Consider the following 20,964-nt stretch of genomic DNA (forward strand, 5'->3'; position numbering starts at 1 on the left):
CCCCTTAGCTTGAGCGTCCTCTTTGCTCACCTAGACTTCTACAGCCTTCCCACTTGACTCCTTACCTCCAGGGTCTCCTCCCTCGATTCCATCCTCCACATGGTAGCCAAATTGATCACCAAAATTATAACTCTGGTGAGCCACTCTCCTGCTCTAAAACCTCCAGTGGCTCCCTATTGCCTCCCAAGTACAGTCTCTTCACTCTGCTATTTAGGAACTCCATGGTAGGATCATCACTCTCCCAGCTTTTGGCCTTACTTCTCTGCTTTTTGTACCTTCTCCTCCAGCCACATGGGATGGCGTCCTTTCTCTAAACACAGTTTCTTCTTTTCCATCTCTGTACTCTTTCCCATGCTGTCCCCTCCATCTCTGTACTCTTCCCATGCTGTCCCCTCCATCTGCTGTACTCCTCTCACCCATGTCTACTCTGAACATTGGAATCCTATCCACCTGGAAGCCTCCTCCTTCACAATCCGCTCTCAATTCCCTCTACCCCCACAGCCTCATGCTATGTTGGAAATTAACTCTCCCTCCCATGAACACCTGAGATCCTTTTTGTGTGTCCCTCCTTTGGGATTCATCTGAGATCGGGGTTCTGTGAACATACGCCTTCTGTTCCAGGTTGGGCAGCACTTGATCTCCCACCAACCCACTTATGCAAATACACTTAGTGCTGGGCCCTGTGGACACCACAGCCTCGCTCTCATGGGGCCAGCAGCGTGTCTGGGGAGAAGCATGGCAGCCCTGGGGCAGAGGCTGCTTCTGTTCTGTGTCCCCTTGGGGCTCACCAGGCTCCTGCCCTGAGGCAGAGGGAGTAGAGAGATCTGGGCTCCAGTCTTGCCTCTACCTCTGACACTTATTAATTATGTCATCATTTGGAGTCTTAGTTGCTTTACCTGTAAAATGGGGACAAATCTACTTCCCCTACAAGTTGCTCCTGTCTGTACACCTGTACCCAGGGAATTCACCATGGTCTCTTGTTCTTAAAGCTCACCATGTCCCTAGAGAGTCCCCTTTTGGAGCTCACTGGGGACTGGCAGTCTTCTGCTCCCTGGCGCCCTCAAGGAGAGGAGGAGAAACGTTCCGCCTTGCTGAGAGCTGAGGCTTCTCTTCTCTCCAAGGGTGAGAGCTTCAGTGAAAAATGGGATACTTGTGAGGCCCAGCTCTGTTTTTTTCTCAGCACCAGGAGGCTTCCTGCTTCAGGGGACCAAAGGCTCAGAGAGGCCCTCTGCAAGCCCTGCATTGGAGCTGCTGGGACATCAAATGGTCTTAAAACCCACTGAATTAATAATTTCAATGTAAATGCAATAGAGTCATGTGGATTAAATTTCTCTGAAAATACACAAGGGCTTAAAAAGCAGGGGCAGAGAACACTCAGCCCAAGAGGAATTTGTTTTCTCTTTCCTTTTTGTGTGTCTGCGAGTGTTGTTATTGTTGCTAGAACCAGGGGATGTGGAAAACTGTTCAGGATGTCTGAAGCGTTGGTGTATGGTCAGCTTTACTGAGTTTGAGCTCTGAGTTGGGAGTGAGGTGGGCAGAAGGAGAAATGTTAAGAAAATAAAGTGACTGCCCCACCAGGTCTGTCCTCTTATCCTCCAACTGTTTACTGCAGGCTCTTGATGTTCAAGGAGGCTTACGGCTGGTAAACGGGGCATATCTCATTGGTGCCTGAGGTGGGAGTCAGCGGTGGGTTCTTCCCTGGGGGCAATGCCGGGACCTGGATTTGGGAGCCGGGGCTGGGGAGTGATGTTCTTTCTCACTGGAATCTGTCTTACATGCTCAGTGGAAACAACGATCCTTGGGGGGTCACAGTCTCCCTGCTAGAGTCCCCTTGGAAACTCTTTCAAACATGCAGCTTCCTGGCCTCCCCCACAGCCCCAGGAGATGCAGACCAAGGCACGCAAGCTCTGCCTGAGGTGTTGGAAGCCAGGTCCATACCACAGAGGCAGGAAGAGCCTGGGTCAGAGGGAGCCTCTCAATCAAGTCAGCAGTGGCCTGCAGTGACTCAATCCTCATTTCCTGTTTCACTGATTACAAAATATAATCATGTTTTGGGTATTCTTTGATCCTGCCTAGCTCCCTGGGACAGGTATGCTCATTCCTATTTTACACATGGGCAAATAGAGGTTCGGGAAGGTTGGCAGAGGTTCTCCCAAGGTTCTTCTTCCACGTGGCAGAGGCTTCGCACTTCAAACCTTTGCTCCTGTCCTTCCTTTGAGGTTCACCCTGGCACAGAGCTGAATCAATACATCCCACTGGGGTCATGCTTAATAGTCAGCCAATGTCTCCTAAATGACACTGGCATCAATCTCTCCTTTCTAGGATCAACACCCATAGGGTCCTAGGTCTGAATCAAATTCTTGGAATGCTGCCCATACGACAGAGAAGATGGGGTCAGAAGAGGAAGCAGGGAGGGGAAAGCCAAGTAGGATTTGTGGTGGGATCCACACAAGTGGGGACAGAGATTCTAGAAAGGCCCAGTGTGCCCCTGTCCATTCTGGAGGGGGCTCAGCTCTCGGAGTCCCCAAGGCCACCCTCTCTGTTTCTCTCAGCTCAGTTGTGGCAGTGACATGCTCAGGTCCAGTGGCTGCAATGGGTGAGACCCTGCCCACCTGGGGCACCATTTCTTTCCCACAATGCTCCAGGCTGCACTCAGATCAGCAAAAGCTACTAGGAGTTGGTTCTGTCATATCTTTCTGCTCTTCTATGCCCAACCTCCAAGATCATGTTCAACTGCCCTCTTCCATGGAGCATTTCCAGAGACCCCAGGCACAGTGATTTCTCCTTTCAGAGTCTGGCTGGGTTTCTGCTGTGAAGATGATGCTGTGTTGGCTGCTCTTGGGCTGCAGGGAGATGAAGCTGGTGTCCAACAGGGGAGGTGGGCCATGGGCCTCAGTGACTCCAACACAAAGTGGGAAGTGATATGTGTTATCAGAGAAAAGGCTTGGGGAGGGTAAGGTCATTTTAGGCTAGGAAAAGGATTCAGAAAGCCTTCATGGAGAAAGTAGCCTCAAAGATGCATATAATTAATACCAGGTCATATTTGACTTGCATTGGTTTTAAATTATTTCAAGGGTATTAATGTTGCCTCCTTAACTGGCCTGTGACTTATTTGAGAGCGAAACCACGTTTTACTCATACCAATATTTTGCCGAGTCTAGTAAAATTCATTAACAGATGCCTAATAAACAAATATTGGTCAAAATAAATTCTGTCTTGGAAAAGTCAGTTCAACTCAATCTTTAACCTTTCATACCATGTAAACAATATGGATGTCATGCATCTTATGTCTGGGCTGGTTGAAAGAGGCTCAAATCCTTAATTCAGTCTGTCAAAGTAAGTTCTTTGAGCACCTACTAAACACCAGGAATTATACCGCTGATTTCAGGAGGAAAGATAATGATACAGGCAATTACTATTCAATTTGATAAGTGCTATGAAAAGAGAAACACAGAATTCTATGGGGGCAGCTTATGTAGTGATGGGAAGGGATAGTCAGAGAAAGTTTCTCAGAGGAAGTGATATCTAAGTTGATAAAAAGAATATGAAAGAGGGCTTTCAATTCTAGCCATAAACAACTATGTAAACAGCACAAAATATCTAAAACAACTATTTTCAGGCACTGGACAGCAATCAAGGCAGAGCTCAATACTTGTAAGAAGGGAAATACAGAAGCTGAAACCCTGTTCACCCCAGCTTTTCCTCTGAGGGCATTTTCTTTGCTGAAGCACAGGGAAATGGATGCAGAGAGTAGCAGTCTTGCTGGATGGAGGAAATATGGATTGGAGTTGGGGCTGCAAAGATGACTAGGATTTGGGAAGGGCAGCGTACCAGAAAGGAGAGAACAACAGGAAAAGAGTCTCAAAAGCTCCGTTGAAAGTTTCCCTCAGGTTCTTGGCTGACTCCTAAGCTGTGTATGCATAGTATGATACACTGGAAAATCTATCAGAAAACAGCCAATGGGAGCAGAGATTTTAGAGGTTGCCTCCTATTCTGGGAGGAAGGTGTTGGGGTTCATACCCAGGCAGAAAGGAGAGACCTTAGTGAATACTCTGGGATTTCATTTGAGATCCCAGAAAATCTATGCTCTAAGAGTAAAGACCACATCCTAGGAATAAGGGCAAAACTGTAACATCCACAATATTCACAATATTTACAAAATGAGTAAATAATCAGGAAAAAATGGATAACCATGAGATAAAATAGTCACCAGAAGCAGACCAGAGATGATCCAGATATTGGAGTTAACCAGCCAGGACTTCAAAATAATTATAATTAATGTGTTAAAGAAAATAGAACAAAAGATGGACAAATGGGATCAAGACAGATTATTGTGACAGAATTAGAATCTATAAAAAAAGAATCCAGTGGAAATTCAGGAGCAAAATAAAATATCTGTAATAAAGAGTATATCAAATGGGTTTAGCTGCACAATGGATACAGCAGAAAGCTGGATTAGTGACCCTGAAGACAGATGAATAGAGGATATCTAAATTGTAGCACAGCAAGAGAAAAATGGAATAAAAAACTGAACAGAAATATGAGAAATATGGCGAGAAGGCCTAACATACACACAATTCAAGTTTAGAAAGAAAAGGAGAGAAGAAATGGGACAAAATCTATATTTTTAAAAATGAAGGTAGAGAATTTTCCAAATCTAATTAAAAGTATCAATGCAGATTCAAGAAGCTTTGGAAACCCTATGCAGAACAAATACAACAAAACTACATTTAGATACATCATAGTCAAACTGCTGACATTAAAGGCAAATAAGAAAGTAACCACAAGAAAATGACATATTACATTCAAAAGAATGATAAAACTGATGGTTGACATCTCAACAGAAACTGTAAAGCCAATAGACAATGGAATGACATTTTAAAGTGCTAAAAGAAAAACTAGATAAGAAATACTTCAAAAATTAAGGTGAGATTAAGATCTTTTCAGACAAACGAACAAAAACAAACAGAAAACCCAACTCACAAGGCTGAAAGAACTCTTGTTAGTAGACTTATACCACAAGAAATACTAAGTAGAGTTCTTTGGCTGAAAGAAAATTATCTCAAATGAGAGCACAGAATTATATAAAAGAGATGAAGAAGACCAGAAAGGGTAGCTATCTGGATAAGTAGACATAAATATTAACAACTTAAAGCAACAATAACAATAATGTCTTGTGGAATTTATAACATATGCAAAGGTAAAATATATGACAAAAATAACACAAAGGACAGGACAGGGAACTGGAATCAAACTGTTGTAAAGTTCTTGTGTTACTTAGAAAGTGGTAAAAATACTAATTGCAAGTAGATTGTAAAGCTGTGTTAGAAATGAAAATGGAGATATTACGACTGACACCACAGAGGTATAAGAGACCATTCAAGACTACTATGAACATCTATGCAAACAAACTAGAAAATCTAGAGGAAACACATAAATTCTTGGAAGCATACAACTATCCTAGCTTGAATCAGTAAGAAACAGTAATTTTGAACAGACCAATAACAAGCAGTGAGATTGAATCAGTAATTTAAAATATTGCCAACAAACATCTAAGATTTTAAATTATACAGCAGCTCTCTTGACCACCATGGAATTGAATTAGAAATATAATAGAAAGACAACTAGAAAATCTCCAAATATTTGGAAATTAAAAAACACATTTCTAAATAACCCATGGTCCAAGGAAGAAATCACGATGAGAATTAGAAATTATTTTAACCTGAATGATAATGAAAACATCAAAATTTGTAGGATGCAGCTAAAGCAATGTTAGAGGAAATATATAGCCTTATATGTATATTTTAGAAAAGAAAAAGGGTCAGGAAATCAACAATTTAAGTAAGAAGCTAGAAAAAGACAAATTAAATAAAAAAAATGGAAGAAATAATTAAAATGAGAATAGAAACCAATGAATGAGAAATCAGGGATTCAATAGAGAAAATCAATAAAGCCCAGAGTTGATCCTAGAACACATTAATAAAATTAATATGCCCATAGCAAGACTGATAAAAAATAACAGGGACAACACAAATTACCAAAAAGAGAAATGAAAAAGAAGATATATAGATCTTATAGACATTGAAAAGATAATAGGAGGCGAATATGAATATTTGTGGATAAAATTTGAATGAAATGTACAAATTACTTGAAAAACCCAAGTTACTAAAATTAACACAAGGAGGAGTAGCAAATCTGAATAATCCGTTATCTTTAAGAAGTTGAGATCCATTCCAAGATGGCCGAATAGGAACAGCTCCGGTCTGCAGCTCCCAGCATGATCGATGCAGAAGACGGGTGATTTCTGCATATCCAACTGAGCCTCCACTGGTGATATCCAGGCAAACAGGGTCTGGAGTGGACCTCCAGCAAACTCCAACAGACCTGCAGCTGAGGGACCCAACTATTAGAAGGAAAACTAACAAACAGAAAGGAATAGCATCCACATCAACAAAAAGGACATCTACACCAAAACCCCATCTGTAGGTCACCAACATCAAAGACCAAAGGCAGATAAAACCACAAAGATGGGGAGAAACCAGAGCAGAAAAGCTGAAAATTCTAAAAGTCAGAGCACCTTTTCTCCTCCAAAGGATCGCAGATCCTCGCCAGCAACGGAACAAAGCTGGATGGAGAATGACTTTGACGAGTTGACAGAAGTAGGCTTCAGAAGATTGGCAATAACAAACTTCTCCGAGCTAAAGGAGCATGTTCAAACCCATCATAAGGAAGCTAAAAGCCTTGAAAAAAGGTTAGATGAGAGGCTAACTAGAATAAACAGTGTAGAGAAGACTTTAAATGACCTGATGGAGCTGAAAACCATGGCACAAGAACTTAGTGATGCATGTGCAAGCTTCAATAGCCGATTCGATCAAGTGTATCAGTGATTGAAGATTAAATTAATGAAATAAAGTGAGAAGACAAGGTTAGAGAAGAAAGAGTAAAGACAAACAAAGCCTCCAAGAAATATGGGACTATGTGAAAAGACCAAATCTACGTTTGACTGGTGTACCTGAAAGTAATGGGGATAATGGAACCAAGTTGGAAAACAGTTTTCAGGATATTATCCAGGAGAACTTTCCCAATCTAGTAAGGCAGGCCAACATTCAAATTCAGGAAATACAGAGAACACCACGAAGATACTCCTAGAGAAGAGCAACCCCAAGACACATAGTTGTCAGATTCACCAAGGTTGAAATGAAGGAAAAAATGTTAAGGCAGCCAGAGAGAAAGGTCGAGTTACCCACAAAGGGAAGCCCACCAGACTAACAGTGGATCTCTCGGCAGAAACCTTACAAGCCAGAAGAGTGTGGGGGCCAATATTCAACATTCTTAAAGAAAAGAATTTTCAACCCAGAATTTCATGTCCAGCCAAACTAAGCTTCATAAATGAAGGAGAAACAAAATCCTTTACAGACAAGCAAATGCTGAGAGATTTTGTCACCACCAGGCCTGCCTTACAAGAGCTCCTGAAGGAAGCACTAAATGTGGAAAGAAACAACTGGTACCAGCCACTGCAAAAACATGCCAAATTGTAAAGACTATTGATGCTATGAAGAAACTGCATCAATTAACCAGCTAACATCATAACCAGCTAACATCATAATGACAGGATCAAATTCACACATAACAGTTTTAACTTTAAATGTAAATGGGCTAAATTCCCCAATTAAAAGACACAAACTGGCAAATTGGATAAAGAGTCAAGACCCATCAGTGTGCTCTATTCAGGAGACCCATTTCCCATGCAAAAACACACATAAGCTCAAAATAAAGGGATAGAGGAAGATCTACCAAGTAAACGGAAAGCAAACAACAACAACAACAACAACAAAAAGCAGGGGTTGAAATCCTCCTCTCTGACAAAACAGACTTTAAACCAACAAAGATCAAAAGAGACAAAGAAGGCCATTACATAATGGTAAAGAGGTCAATTCAACAAGAAGAGCTAACTATCCTAAACATATATGCACCCAATACAGGAGCACCCAGATTCATAAAGCAAGTCCATAGAGACCTACAAAGAGACTTAGACTCCCACACAATAATAATGGGAGACTTTAACACCCCACTGTCAATATTAGACAGATCAACGAGACAGAAGGTTAACAAGGATATACAGGACTTGAACTCAGCTCTCCACCAAGCAGACCTAATAGACATCTACAGAACTCTCCACCCCAAATCAACAGAATATACATTCTTCTCAGCACCACATTGCACTTATTCTAAAATTGACCACATAATTGGAAGTAAAGCACTCCTCAGCAAATGCAAAAGAACAGAAATCACAACAAATTGTCTCTCAGACCACAGAGCAATCAGATTAGAACTCAGGATTAAGGAACTCACTCAAAACCACACAACTACATGGAAACTGAACAACCTGCTCCTGAATGACTACTGGGTAAATAACCAAATGAAGGCAGAAATAAAGATGTTCTTTGAAACCAATGAGAACAAAGACACAATGTACCAGAATCTCTGGGACACAATTAAAGCAGTGTGTAGAGGGAAATTTATAGCACTAAATGCCCACAAGAGAAAGCAGGAAAGATCTAAAATTGACACCCTAACATCACAATTAAAAGAACTAGAGAAGCAAGAGCAAACAAATTCAAAAGCTAGAAGAAGGCAAGAAGTAACTAAGATCAGAGCAGAACTGAAAGAGATAGAAACACAAAAAACCCTTCAAAAAATCAATGAATCCAGGAGCTGTTTTTTTTTGAAAAGATCAACAAAATTGATTAGACAGCTGGCAAGACTAATAAAGAAGAAAAAAGAGAAGAATCAAATAGACGTAATAAAAAGTGATAAAGGGGATATCACCACTGATCCCACAGAAATACAAACTACCATCAGAGAATACTATAAACACCTCTATGCAAATAAACTAGAAAATCTAGAAGAAATGGATAAATTCCTGGACACATACACCCTCCCAAGACTAAACCAGGAAGAAGTTGAATCTCTGAAAAGACCAATAACAGGCTCTGAAATTGAGGCAATAATAGCCTACCAACCAAAAAAAGTCCAGGACCAGATGGATTCACAGCTGAATTCTACTAGAGGTACAAAGAGGAGCTGGTACCATTCCTTCAGAAACTATTCCAATCAATAGAAAAAGAGGGAATCCTCCCTAACTCATTTTATGAGGCCAACATCATCCTGATACCAAAGCCTGGCAGAGACACAACAAAAAAAGAGAATTTTAGATGAATATCCCTGATGAACACTGATGCGAAAATCCTCAATAAAATCTGGCAAACCGAATCCAGCAGCACATCAAAAAGCTTATCCACCATGATCAGGTTGGCTTCATCCCTGGGATGCAAGACTGGTTCAACATACGCAAATTAATAAACATAATCCATCACATAAATAGAACCAAAGACAAAAACCACATGATTATCTCAATAGATGCAGAAAAGGCCTTTGACAAAATTCAACAGCCCTTCATGCTAAAAACTCTCAATAAACTGGGTATTGATGGAACGTATCTCAAAATAATAAGAGCTATTTATGAAAAACCCACAGCCAATACCATACTGAATAGGCAAAAACTGGAAGCATTCCCTTTGAAAACCAGCACAAGACGAGGATGCCCTCTCTCCACCACTCCTGTTCAACATAGTGTTGGAAGTTCTGGCCAGGGATTTCAGGCAAGAGAAAGAAATAAAGGGTATTCAATTAGGAAAGAGGAAGTCAAATTGTCCCTGTTTGCAGATGACATGACTGTATATTTAGAAAACCCCATTGTCTCAGCCCCAAATCTCCTTAAGCTGATAAACAACTTCGGCAAAGTCTCTGGATACAAAATCAGTGTGCAAAAATCACAAGCATTCCTATACACCAATAACAGACAAACAGAGAGCCAAATCATGAGTGAACTCTCATTCACAATTGCTACAAAGAGAATAAAATACCTAGGAATCCAACTTACAAGGGATGTGAAGGACCTCTTCAAGGAGAACTACAAACCACTGCTCAATGAAATAAAAGAGGACACAAACAAATGGAAGAACATTCCATGCTCATGGATAGGAAGAATCAATATTATGAAAATGGCCATACTCCCCAAGGTAATTTATAGATTCAATGCCTTCCCCATCAAGCTACCAATGGCTTTCTTCACAGAATTGGAAAAAACTACTTTAAAGTTCATATGGAACCAAAAAAGAACCCACATTGCCAAGACAATCCTAAGCAAAAATAACAAAGCTGGAGGCATCATGCTACCTGACTTGAAACTATACTACAAGGCTACAGTAACCAAAAGAGCATGGTACTGATACCAAAACAGATATATAGACCTATGGAACAGAACAGAGGCCTCAGAAATAACACCACACATCTACAACCACCTGATCTTTGACAAAGCTGACAAAAACAAGAAATGGGGAAAGGATTCCCTATTTAACAAATGGTGGGAAAACTGGTTAGCCATATGTAAAAGCTGAAACTGGATCCCTTCCTTACACCTTATTCAAAAATTAATTCAAGATGGATTAAAGACTTAAATGTTAGACCTAAAACCATAAAAACCCTAGAGGAAAATCTAGGCAATACCATTCAGGACATAGGCATTGGCAAGGATTTCATGACTAAAACACCAAAAGCAATGGCAACAAAACCCAAAATAGACAAATGGGATCAATTAAACTAAAGAGCTTCTGCATGGCAAAAGAAACTACCACTAGAGTGAACAGGCAACCTACAGAATGGGAGAAAATTTTTGCAATCTACCCATCTGACAAAGGGCTAATATCCAGAATCTACAAAGAACTCAAACAAATTTACAAGAAAAAAAAACCATCAAAAAGTGGGCAAAGGATATGAACAGACACTTCTCAAAAGAAGACATCTATGCAGCCAACAGACACATGAAAAAATGCTCATCATCACTGGTCATCAGAGAAATGCAAATCAAAACCACAATGAGATACCATCACACGCCAGTTAGAATGGCAATCATTAAAAAGTCAGGAAACAACAGATGCTAGAGAGGATGTGGAGAAATAGGAACGCTTTTACACTGTTGGTGGGAGTGTAAGTTAGTTCAACCATTGTGGAAGACAGTGTGGCAATTCCTCAAGGATCCAGAACTAGAAATACCATTTGACCCAGTGATCCCATTACTGGGTATATACCCAAAGGATTATAAATCATGCTACTATAAAGACACATGCACACGTTTGTTTATTGTGGCACTATTCACAATAGCAAAGACTTGGAACCAACCCAAATGTCCAGCAATGATTGACTGGATTAAGAAAATGTGGCACATATACACCATGGAATACTATGCAGTCATACAAAAGGATGGGTTCATGTCCTTTGCAGGCACATGGATGAAGCTGGAAACCATCATCCTCAGCAAACTATCACAAGGACAGAAAACCAAACACCGCATGTTCTCACTCATAGGTGGAAATTGAACAATGAGATCACTTGGACATAGGGCGGGGAATATCACACACTGGGGCCTGTTGGGGGGTGGGGGGCTGGGGGAGGGATAACAGGAGAAATACGTAATGTAAATGACGAGTTGATGGGTGCAGCAAACCAACATGGCACATGTATACCTATATATCAAAACTGCACGTTGTGCACATGTACCCTAGAACTTAAAGTATTATAATAATAATAATAAAAAAGAAGTTGAATCTATAATGAGAAATCTTCCCACAAAACAACCCTAGATGCTATACTAGTGGATTATCCTAAACATTTAAAGAAGCAATAATACAGATCTTATGTTCTACCAGAGAATAGAAAAAAATGAAAACATTTCTTAGCACATTTTATGAGCTCTGAATAACTGTAATACAAAAACTTGATAAGGGTATTTCCAAAAAGAAAATTTACAGGTCAATATATCTCATGAAACAAAACAGATACAAATACCCCAACAGAAACAAAATTCCTGAGAATATATACATGGGAGAATACATGGTGACCAAATGAGGTTTATCCCAGGAATACAAGTTGGTTTAATAGTTAAAGAAAATATCAATCCAATCAATCAATCAATCAATCAATCAATGTAATTAACCATATTAACAGAATGAAGGAGAACCTTATGTCAGGTGTTGCAGAAAAATCATCTGATAAAATTCGGCACCTGTTCATAATTTTTTAAAAAACCAAACTTAGAAAGCTATGAATAGAAAAAAACTTCTTTAATCTGGAGTTATCTACAATAAATAAATGAATAAACTAGAGTTAACATCTTATTTAATTATGAAATATTGGAAAATTTCACTATCATAGCAGAAATAAGAAAAGAATGTTCAGTATCACCACTTCTTTTTGACCTTGCACTGAAGATCTTAGCCAGTGCAATTAGAAAAATAAATAAAGGTAGGAAAATTGGAAAATAATAAACAAAACTGTAATTATTTCAAATGATCTGATTGTATATGTAGAAAATCCAAAGGAATCCAAAAGGGAGTTATTAGAAATAATAAATGACTTTAGTAAAGTTGCTGGATGTATTGTAAATATATAAAAATCAATTGTATTTTTATGTACTAGTAAAAAAGATTGAAAAATGAAATAAGAATATTTCATTTTTAATAGTATAAAATATAAATATATAATATGTAATAGTATAAAATATAAACACAAATATATTTATATTAAATATAACATATTTATTATAATATGATTTATGTTAAATGTAATATAAATATAAGTATAAATATTTTTATGCTATAAAATGAATAGTATAAAATGAAATAAAAATATTTTATTTCTAATAGCATAAATGCAAATATGAAAATATATTTACATTAAATATATATTTATGATATAATTTATATTAACTATAAATATAACTATATTCATAGTATAAAATGAAATGAATAGTATAAAATGAAATAAGAATAGTTTATTTTTAATAGTATAAAATATATTTTATATATTATTAATGCAATAAGAGATATGTAAAACTTACACTGAATATTTCAAAGCATTATTGAGAGAAATTTAAAAAAACTGAATAAATGGTAGGATATACATGTTAGTGGATTAGAAAAAATGTTATTAAGATTTCATTTTCCCCTAAATTTATCCATAAAATTGAACATACAAATTCAGTATAACTCCAATAAAAATCTCAGCAAATTTTGTTGGAGGAAAATTGACAAGCTGACTTAAAAATTTATATGGAAACATAAAGGATCTATCATAGCTAAAACAATCTTGTCAAAGATAAACAACCCCATTAAAAAGAGGGCAAAGGACATGAACAGACACTTCTTAAAAGAAGACATACAAGCTGCCAAGAAACATGGAAAAATACTCCACATCACTAACCATCAGAGAAATGCAAATGAAAGCCACAGTGAGCTATCATCTCACACCAGTCAGAATGGCTATTATTAAAATGCCCCAGAGTAACAGTTGTTGGCAAGGCTGTAGAGAAAAGGAAATGCTTATACACTGTTGGTGGGAATGGTAATTAGTTCAGAGTTTGGAGATTTCTCAGAGAACTAAAAATAGAATTACTATTTGACCCAGCAATCCCAATTACTGGGTATATCACCCAAAGGAAGATAAATCATTTGCCACAAACGCATGCACTTGTATGTTTTATCACAGCACTATTCACAATAGTAAAGACATGGAATCAACCTAGGTGCCCATTAATGGTGGATTGGATAAAGAAACTATGGTTCATATACACCACGGAATACTACACAACCATGAAAAAGAAAGAAATCATGTCCTTTGCAGCAACATGGATGCCATTATTCTAAGCAAATTAACACAGAAACATAAAACCTAATATGGTGTGTTCTCACTATTATAAGTGGGAGCGAAACACTGGGTACACATGGACATAAAGATGGGAACTATAGACATTGAGGACCACTAGAGTGGGGAGGGAGAGAAGGAGGGAACAAGAGTTGAAAAACTACCTATTGGGTAGCTCACTACCTGGGTGACGGGATCACTTGTACCCCAAACCTCCACACAATGCAATATACCCATGTAACAAATCTGCACATGTACTCCCTGAATCTAAAATAAAAGCTGAAATAAAAACGAAGAGAAAACCAAATATAGAGAATTCACACTACCTGACTTCGAGACTTATTTTAAAGCTGCAGTAACCAAAGCAGCTTTTTGTTTGCTCAAGTTTAGATAAATAGACAAATGGAATAAAATAGAGGCAAGAAATAGGCCCATATATCTATGGTCACCCGATTTTCAACAAAGATGTCACTAGAATTCAATGGGGAAAATAGTCTTTAACAAATTGTGCCAGATCAACTGGCCATCCATATGAGGAAAACAAAAACCTCTGACCTTTATCTCACACCTTACACAAACATTAACTTGGGATGAATCATTGACCTAAATGACAAAGCAAAAACATCAAACTTCTAGAAGAAAACCGAGAAGAATATCTTCATGATATGGGGAGAGGTGAAGATTTCTTAAATGGGACACACAAAAAGCACTAACCATAAAAAATATTGATAAATTAGACTTTATTAAAGTTAAGGACTTCTGTTTATCAAAAGATACCATTTAGAGAATGAAAAGGCAAGCCATAGACTGGGAACAGATATTTGCAATGCTTCTATGTCACAAAGGAAGTGTATACAGAATATATATATATAATATATATAATATATACAGAATATATATATTTTATATTATATTATATATAATATATTATATATATTATAAAATAAATATTATAATATTATATATATTTATTTATATATATTTTATATATATATAAAAGGCCTTTAATCAGTAAGAAAAAGACACACAACACAATCTTTACAATGCGCAAAAGACCTGATACAGCCTTTCACAAAAGGGGATACAAAAATGGCCATTAAATTTATGAAAAGTTGGTCAACATCATTAGTAAATAGAGAAATGCAAATTAAACCCACCATGAGATACCACCACACACAACTAGAATGACTAAAATTAAAATGACTGATAATGTCATGTGTTAGTGAAGACATGTCACAACCAGAAGGCTCTTGTTTTACTAGAGAGAGTTTAAATTGGTAAACCACTTTGAAACAAATGCCTGGCAGGTCCTACTATAAAGTTAAACATAACTACCCTTTAACTCAGCAATTCTATCCCGGAGTAAAAACCCAATAAAAGTGAGTACATATGCCCATCAAAAGACACGTACATGAATGCCAATAGCAGCGTTATTTGAAATAGCCCAAAATGGAAACAATCCAAATACAGTAAAATAAACACTAAACTGAAATACATTGTTGTAGATTAATACAATGGAATACTGCTCATCAATGGAAGCATGAAGTATGGTTCACTTAACAACAGGTTAAACCTCACAGGCGTAATGTTGAGTGAGAGGTCAGATACAAATGAGCACCTATTGCATGATTTCTCCTCTATGAAGTTCAAAACTAATCTATGGAGATAGGAGTCAGCATAGTGGGCCCCTGGAGGGGCACTGGCTGGGGCGGGGGTGAGTGGGCACCACCTTCTGGGAAGCTGGAAATGGTGTATATATCTCTGGGAGGTGATTACATAGGTGTATATCATGGAAGTTCATTAAGCCGCACACTCAAGATGCCTATACTTTATTGTATGTATGTTACACCTCGGTAGAAAGATAATAAGTAAGATATTTCTTTACAAAAATAAAAAAGAATATGAGAGAATTAGCCAGATGGTGGTGGGGTGAGCAGAGAAGTCAGGAGAGGGCGTCACAGAAGGGAAGAGCATGTTTGAAGAAGATCTGGGGAAACAGCAATGCTGCGATTGTGCCATGTGGCTGGAGCATTGAACACAAGTAAGGGGGTGGGGGGAGCACAAGAACGGGGAGAGGTTGGGGAGGGTAGACAGGGGCCAGAGTGGGAAGAGGGCAGTGTAGAACATTGATCACGAATGTTCATGTGGTCTCTTGACTATGCAAGGGCTTCTAAAAGGGCCATGCAGAGTCCTGGCCCTTTCCATCCCAGGAAGGATAGCCTTCTGCCAGCTAAAAACCAAGTGGGGAGGAGGATGACTAACCGTAAATGTGGTGAGAGATCTTACTGGGGTGATAAAAATATTCTAAAACTGATTTGTGGTGATGGCCTCACAACATGGTATATTTTAAAAAAAAATCATTGACTTGGATACTTGAAATGAGTGAGTTAGATGATAAAATATGTTGAAATAAAGTTATTTTTAAAATTGGAGGTGAATCCTTTCTTCCTCCTGATTGCCCCTGCTCTGGAGGGCTCTTGGGGATCTTTCCCGCCCTCTCCCTCCACTTGGTCTGGCTCTCCCTCCCCTTTGCCCCATCGCTGCCTGGGTTTCAGCTAGAGAGCACACTCACACCCACCCTCTCAGAGACACCCCCAGCAGCTCTCCAGGTAGACATGACCAGGGGCTTACAATTGGTCCCCAGGTGCCTGCTACCCTCGCTGTCACATAACCCAGAGAAGGAGGGCTCGTTCATTCCCATTTCACAGATGAGAAGATACAGGGCTTGAGAAATTGAACACTCAAGCTTTCATAGTCAGGAGCAGAGCCTGTGCAGCCTCTGACCTGCTGGGACACAGTCAAGTCACTGGAAATGTCAGTCTCCATGTGAGGGCCAGTGGGGCAGCCATAGGGCACAGGGGCAGGATGGAGGGGGCTGGGTGTGGAATGGTACAGGGCTGGGTGTGGGCGGCCGCTCTCACTCACCACTTATTGCCACTGATGTCGTGCTGCTGCACTGTGTAGCCAAAGAAGGCGGTCCTGGAGCCAGGGATGACCCGGGGCTTCCTGGTGTCCATGTTGAAGGTGTCCGTGAACCCTGAGGCAGGGGGAGAGGAGAGGAGAAGCAGGGGAGTCAGACAGGCAGAGGTGTAGGCCCTGGGCTGTGTCAGGACCCACTGGCAGGTCATGAACCTTGGAGGGTCTTGGCTGTGGGACGAGCATGTTTCCCCATCTTGGGGAGTCCCTGTATGAGGTGGCTGACATAGTCCCTGCCTGGAAGGGCCCACAGTCTGATGGGAGAGATTCCACCCCCGTCCTGGGGGAGCCTGATATGGTTTCAATGTGTATCCCTTCCAAATTTCACGTTGCAACAGGATTCCCAATGTTGGAGGTAGGGCATTGTGGGAGGTGTTTGGGTCATGGGGGCGGATCCCTCATGAATTACTTGGTGCTATCCCCTTGGTGATGAGTGAGTTCTCACTCTAAGTTCTCACAGACCTGGGTATTTAAGAGTGTGGGGCCTCCCCCCTCTCTTTCTTGCTCCCACTCTTGCATGTGACACGCTGGCTCCCCTTCACCTTCCAACATGATTGGAAGCTCCCTGAGGCCCTCATTAGAAGCAGATGCTTGCACCATGATTTCTGTACAGTCTGCAGAACTGTGAGCCAAAATAAACCTCTTTTCTTTTCTTTCTTTCTTTCTCTTTTTTTTTCTGTTTCCCCGACAGAGTCTCACTCTGTGGCCCAGGCTGGAGCACAGTGGCACGGTCTTGGCTCACTGCAACTTCCTCCTTTCAGGTTCAAGAGATTCTTGTGCCTCAGCCTCCCAAGGAGCTGAGACTGCAGGGACATACCACCATGCCTGGTTGATTTTTATATATTTTTTAGTAGAGACAGGGTTTCACCATGTTGGCCGGGCTCCTGTTTTCTTTATAAATTACTCAGTCTTAGGTATTCCTGTATTAGCCACACAAAGAAAGGCCTAATACAGACCCTGTACATGGATAGGGGAAGCATAAAACCTGCTCTCAAAGAGACCCAGTCTGAATGGAAGACCTGTCTTTCCCCCAGGGAATTCCCGATTCTACCAGGGAGACAGTTGCCCTCCTTCTCCATCACTCCTTCCTCCCACCTGCTGCTTCCGGCTTTTGTTGGTCTCCTCTTTTTTTTCCCTCTCATTTTCCTCCTCTCTCCTGCTCTCCCTTCTCTTCTCTTCTTCTCCCTTCATCTGCTGAAGAGTCAGGGAACTGACATCTGCCTTCGTCTGCAAGCCTGAGGTCCCAGTGGCCATGGGCTCCGGCACTGGGCTCCCCACTTCCCTCTGAACCAGTTGGCAAAGCTCCGTCTGGCTTCAGCAGGGGCTTCTGCTTGGCCGGGGCAGCTGAAGCGAGCACAGAGAAAGCCCCATGACCCTTTTGCCCTGGCCCCAAAGGTCGCCCCTGTTTGTTTAAGTCACCTGTCAATTAACTAATTCTTCCTGGCGGGAAGCCTGTGTTAAGCCAAATGCTTTACCCCTTTGGGCAAATCACAAGAAACAACAAAATAGCACCTCACATCTGTATAGTACTTTTGGTTTCTGGGCCTCCTCACATCTGCCATCATTTGCTGTCACAGGACCTTGGAGAATGAGTGAGCATCATCCTCACTTGGCAGATGCATTTGGTACAGTACCAGAGAGGTTAAGAGGATTGTCCAGGGGTGCACAGCAGGTCAGTGGTAGCATCAGAACTAGGACCTCAGACACCTACTCTGTGACGCCTCCCCACCAGAAGGCATTTCAGGGTACATCTGGTCTTGATACCCATCCAAGCGTGGGATGCATTAAATTTGAGGGGTGGGATCTTGCCACGAGCCAAAACTTTTGGATAAGTAAAAATGAATTGGCAGAATAGATCTTTTATCATTGTTGCCCCTTTCACATGTGGGATACTTATTTAGTTTCAAAGACCATTCACAGGTATGTTATCATTCGATCTCCATGACAAGCAGCAAAGGGAAAACAGAGGGTCAGAGAGGTTAACTGACCTGCCCAAGGACCCAAGCCCGCTGGGTAGGGCCTCTGAATTTGAGACTTGGACCCGCGCACGAGTGCCCCACTCTCCTTCCCCTGGGCACTGACCCCCTGCTCAGTATTCAAGTGTGAAGCCCTGGGGCACCTACTTTAATAAGGCCTATCGTACAGAAACAAGTGATTTTTCCCACTGTCTCCCTTTTTTTTTTTTTTGCTCAGCAAACACATAACAGTAGCCAAAATTTCCATCATTAGAGTCATAGAATTAAAGTCCCCAGAATAAAACTGAGGGACCTTCAAGTAGGGATATTAGATACGTGTTATCTTATTGAACATGCCAATGGATCATTAGCACTTCTGGAGCACTGAGTTAGGAAAGATTTTGAGGTCAAGTCTGGGCTCAGTAGGCAAGAGGAGTGTGACTGATAGCACTACTTGCTATGGGTACAGGGGAGGACAGTGGCAGCAAGTGACTATGTAGCTGCCAACTCTATCTTCATGATTCCTAAACTGCCACATGAATTTAGTGTCATGGCCCTGGAGTGGGGGTTGGGGAAGAAGAGTATATGAACCCGTTAGTGCTTTGTTTACAAAACCCATGCCATAAATGAACTTATCAGCCTGGTTAGCAGCAGGCAGCCTTGAAGGAGAGGACTCTGTTCAGGTGAGCACAGGGTCCTGAAGAACACAGGTCCCTGGCCAGTGAAGGCATGTCACAGAGGAGAGAGAGAGAGACAGCAGTGTCACATGTGCAATGTCACAGAGGAGAGAGAGAGAGACACCAGTGTCACCTGTGCAGAGCTCGGAGCTTGGTGGGCACAGGGGGGTTACAGAAGTAGTGTTGCAGTGGCAGAGAGAAACTTACCCTCTCTCCAAATCTGTCCCAGGAATGAACACACACGTATGCACACATGCACACGCACACAGATATACATGTATGCATGCACGTGCACACACACACAGACACACACATGCACAGGCCACATACACCCTGATTGTGGATGGCACTTTGCCTGGCTTCCTGGTGCCCACTAGAGACTAGGACTTCCCCTTCCTGCATCTGACCCAGCAGGAAAAGGAAAGTATGTTCTAGCTGTCAGGAAATCCAGACCACCTGCCACTTCCAGGCCTGCAGAGGGGTGAGGGCCAGTGAAGGTGAAGCCACAGATTGTGTCTTTGGGGCCTTGTCCACCCCAAGCCCTCTATCAGTGCTTGTTGTGCAACCATGGCCAGAGGGACCCTTCCAAGACCTGTGAGATCCCGTTACCCCTCAGCTCCATCCCCTGTATCAATGAGTTTTCCACCCCATCAAAGCCAAGGCCAAACTCCTCATTGCAAGGCCCTCCATAATCTCACCGCATTCACTCTGCCCCATTAATTTCTACCCTCTCCTCCTCCTCTCCTCCAGCCACACTGACCCTCTCGCTGTCCTTCCAACATCAGACTTGTTCTCTGCTCAGCATCTTTGCCATGGCTGTTCCCTCTTCCTGGAATGCTCTTCCTCCCATACCTGCAAGGCTCTCTCCCTCCAGTCTTAGAATCTCTGTTTCAATGCCATCTTGTCCATCACCAGGCCACCAAACACCCCAGGGATCCCTTCCTGTGCTTCATTTTTCCTCATAGCATTTATCACAAACATATGACATTTATTTGTTTATTGTCACATGGCTGATATTTAGAATATTCCTATAGTCTCTAAGTGCCACGGGACTCTGCTGTGTCCTCACTGCTCTATCCTCAGTGCCTTGAATGAAGGTCCAGCTCGTAGATACTGGTTGACTGAACAGTTAGAGACCAGGATCTTCATTTGTCTGGGACAGTCTCTCCCCTCAGTGAGGAAAAGGAGAAAGGAAATAATGATGAGCGCTGATATATTCCAGGTACGATCCTAGGCATCTAACCGTGAGTTTTACATTAATCAATTAAATCTCACACCAACCCCATGAGACAGATACAATCACACCTCTGGGAGATTAAATAGTTTCCCCAAATCACTCAGCTGGGGACACATTAGCTGGACACATGACCACATAGCTTGGGGTGCCGGGGTGATGTGTTCTCTTCCCTCCCTAGATCAGTTTTTCATAAGAAGGACTCACTGGGGAGAAGAGAAGATTCCTTTTAGAGAAGAGGGTCTCTGCTTCTTGCCCTAGGTCCCATTGCCTCTGCCTTTGGGTTCCAGCAGGGAGACGCAATGGGAGGGAAAGCCAGCTGCCTGCATTCCATCCTGCAGCCAAAGTGAGGTGCCCAGTG

General features: G+C 41.2%; 1 protein-coding gene across 4 annotated transcripts in view; it reads right to left on the reverse strand.

Moving 5' to 3' along the window:
• The window catches only part of ITGA11 (integrin subunit alpha 11), a 133,248-nt gene that overhangs the window by 87,448 nt on the left and 24,836 nt on the right, over window positions 1-20,964 (reverse strand). For all 4 annotated transcript variants that reach the window (XM_031002245.3, XM_063698652.1, XM_063698650.1 and 1 more), the window contains exon 2: window positions 16,687-16,798. In XM_031002245.3, coding sequence (XP_030858105.1) covers window positions 16,687-16,798 — 112 coding nt within the window. The remainder of the gene's footprint in view (window positions 1-16,686; window positions 16,799-20,964) is intronic.

This window comes from Gorilla gorilla, chromosome 16 (genome assembly GCF_029281585.2).
Source record: "Gorilla gorilla gorilla isolate KB3781 chromosome 16, NHGRI_mGorGor1-v2.1_pri, whole genome shotgun sequence".
NCBI lineage: Eukaryota > Metazoa > Chordata > Mammalia > Primates > Hominidae > Gorilla > Gorilla gorilla.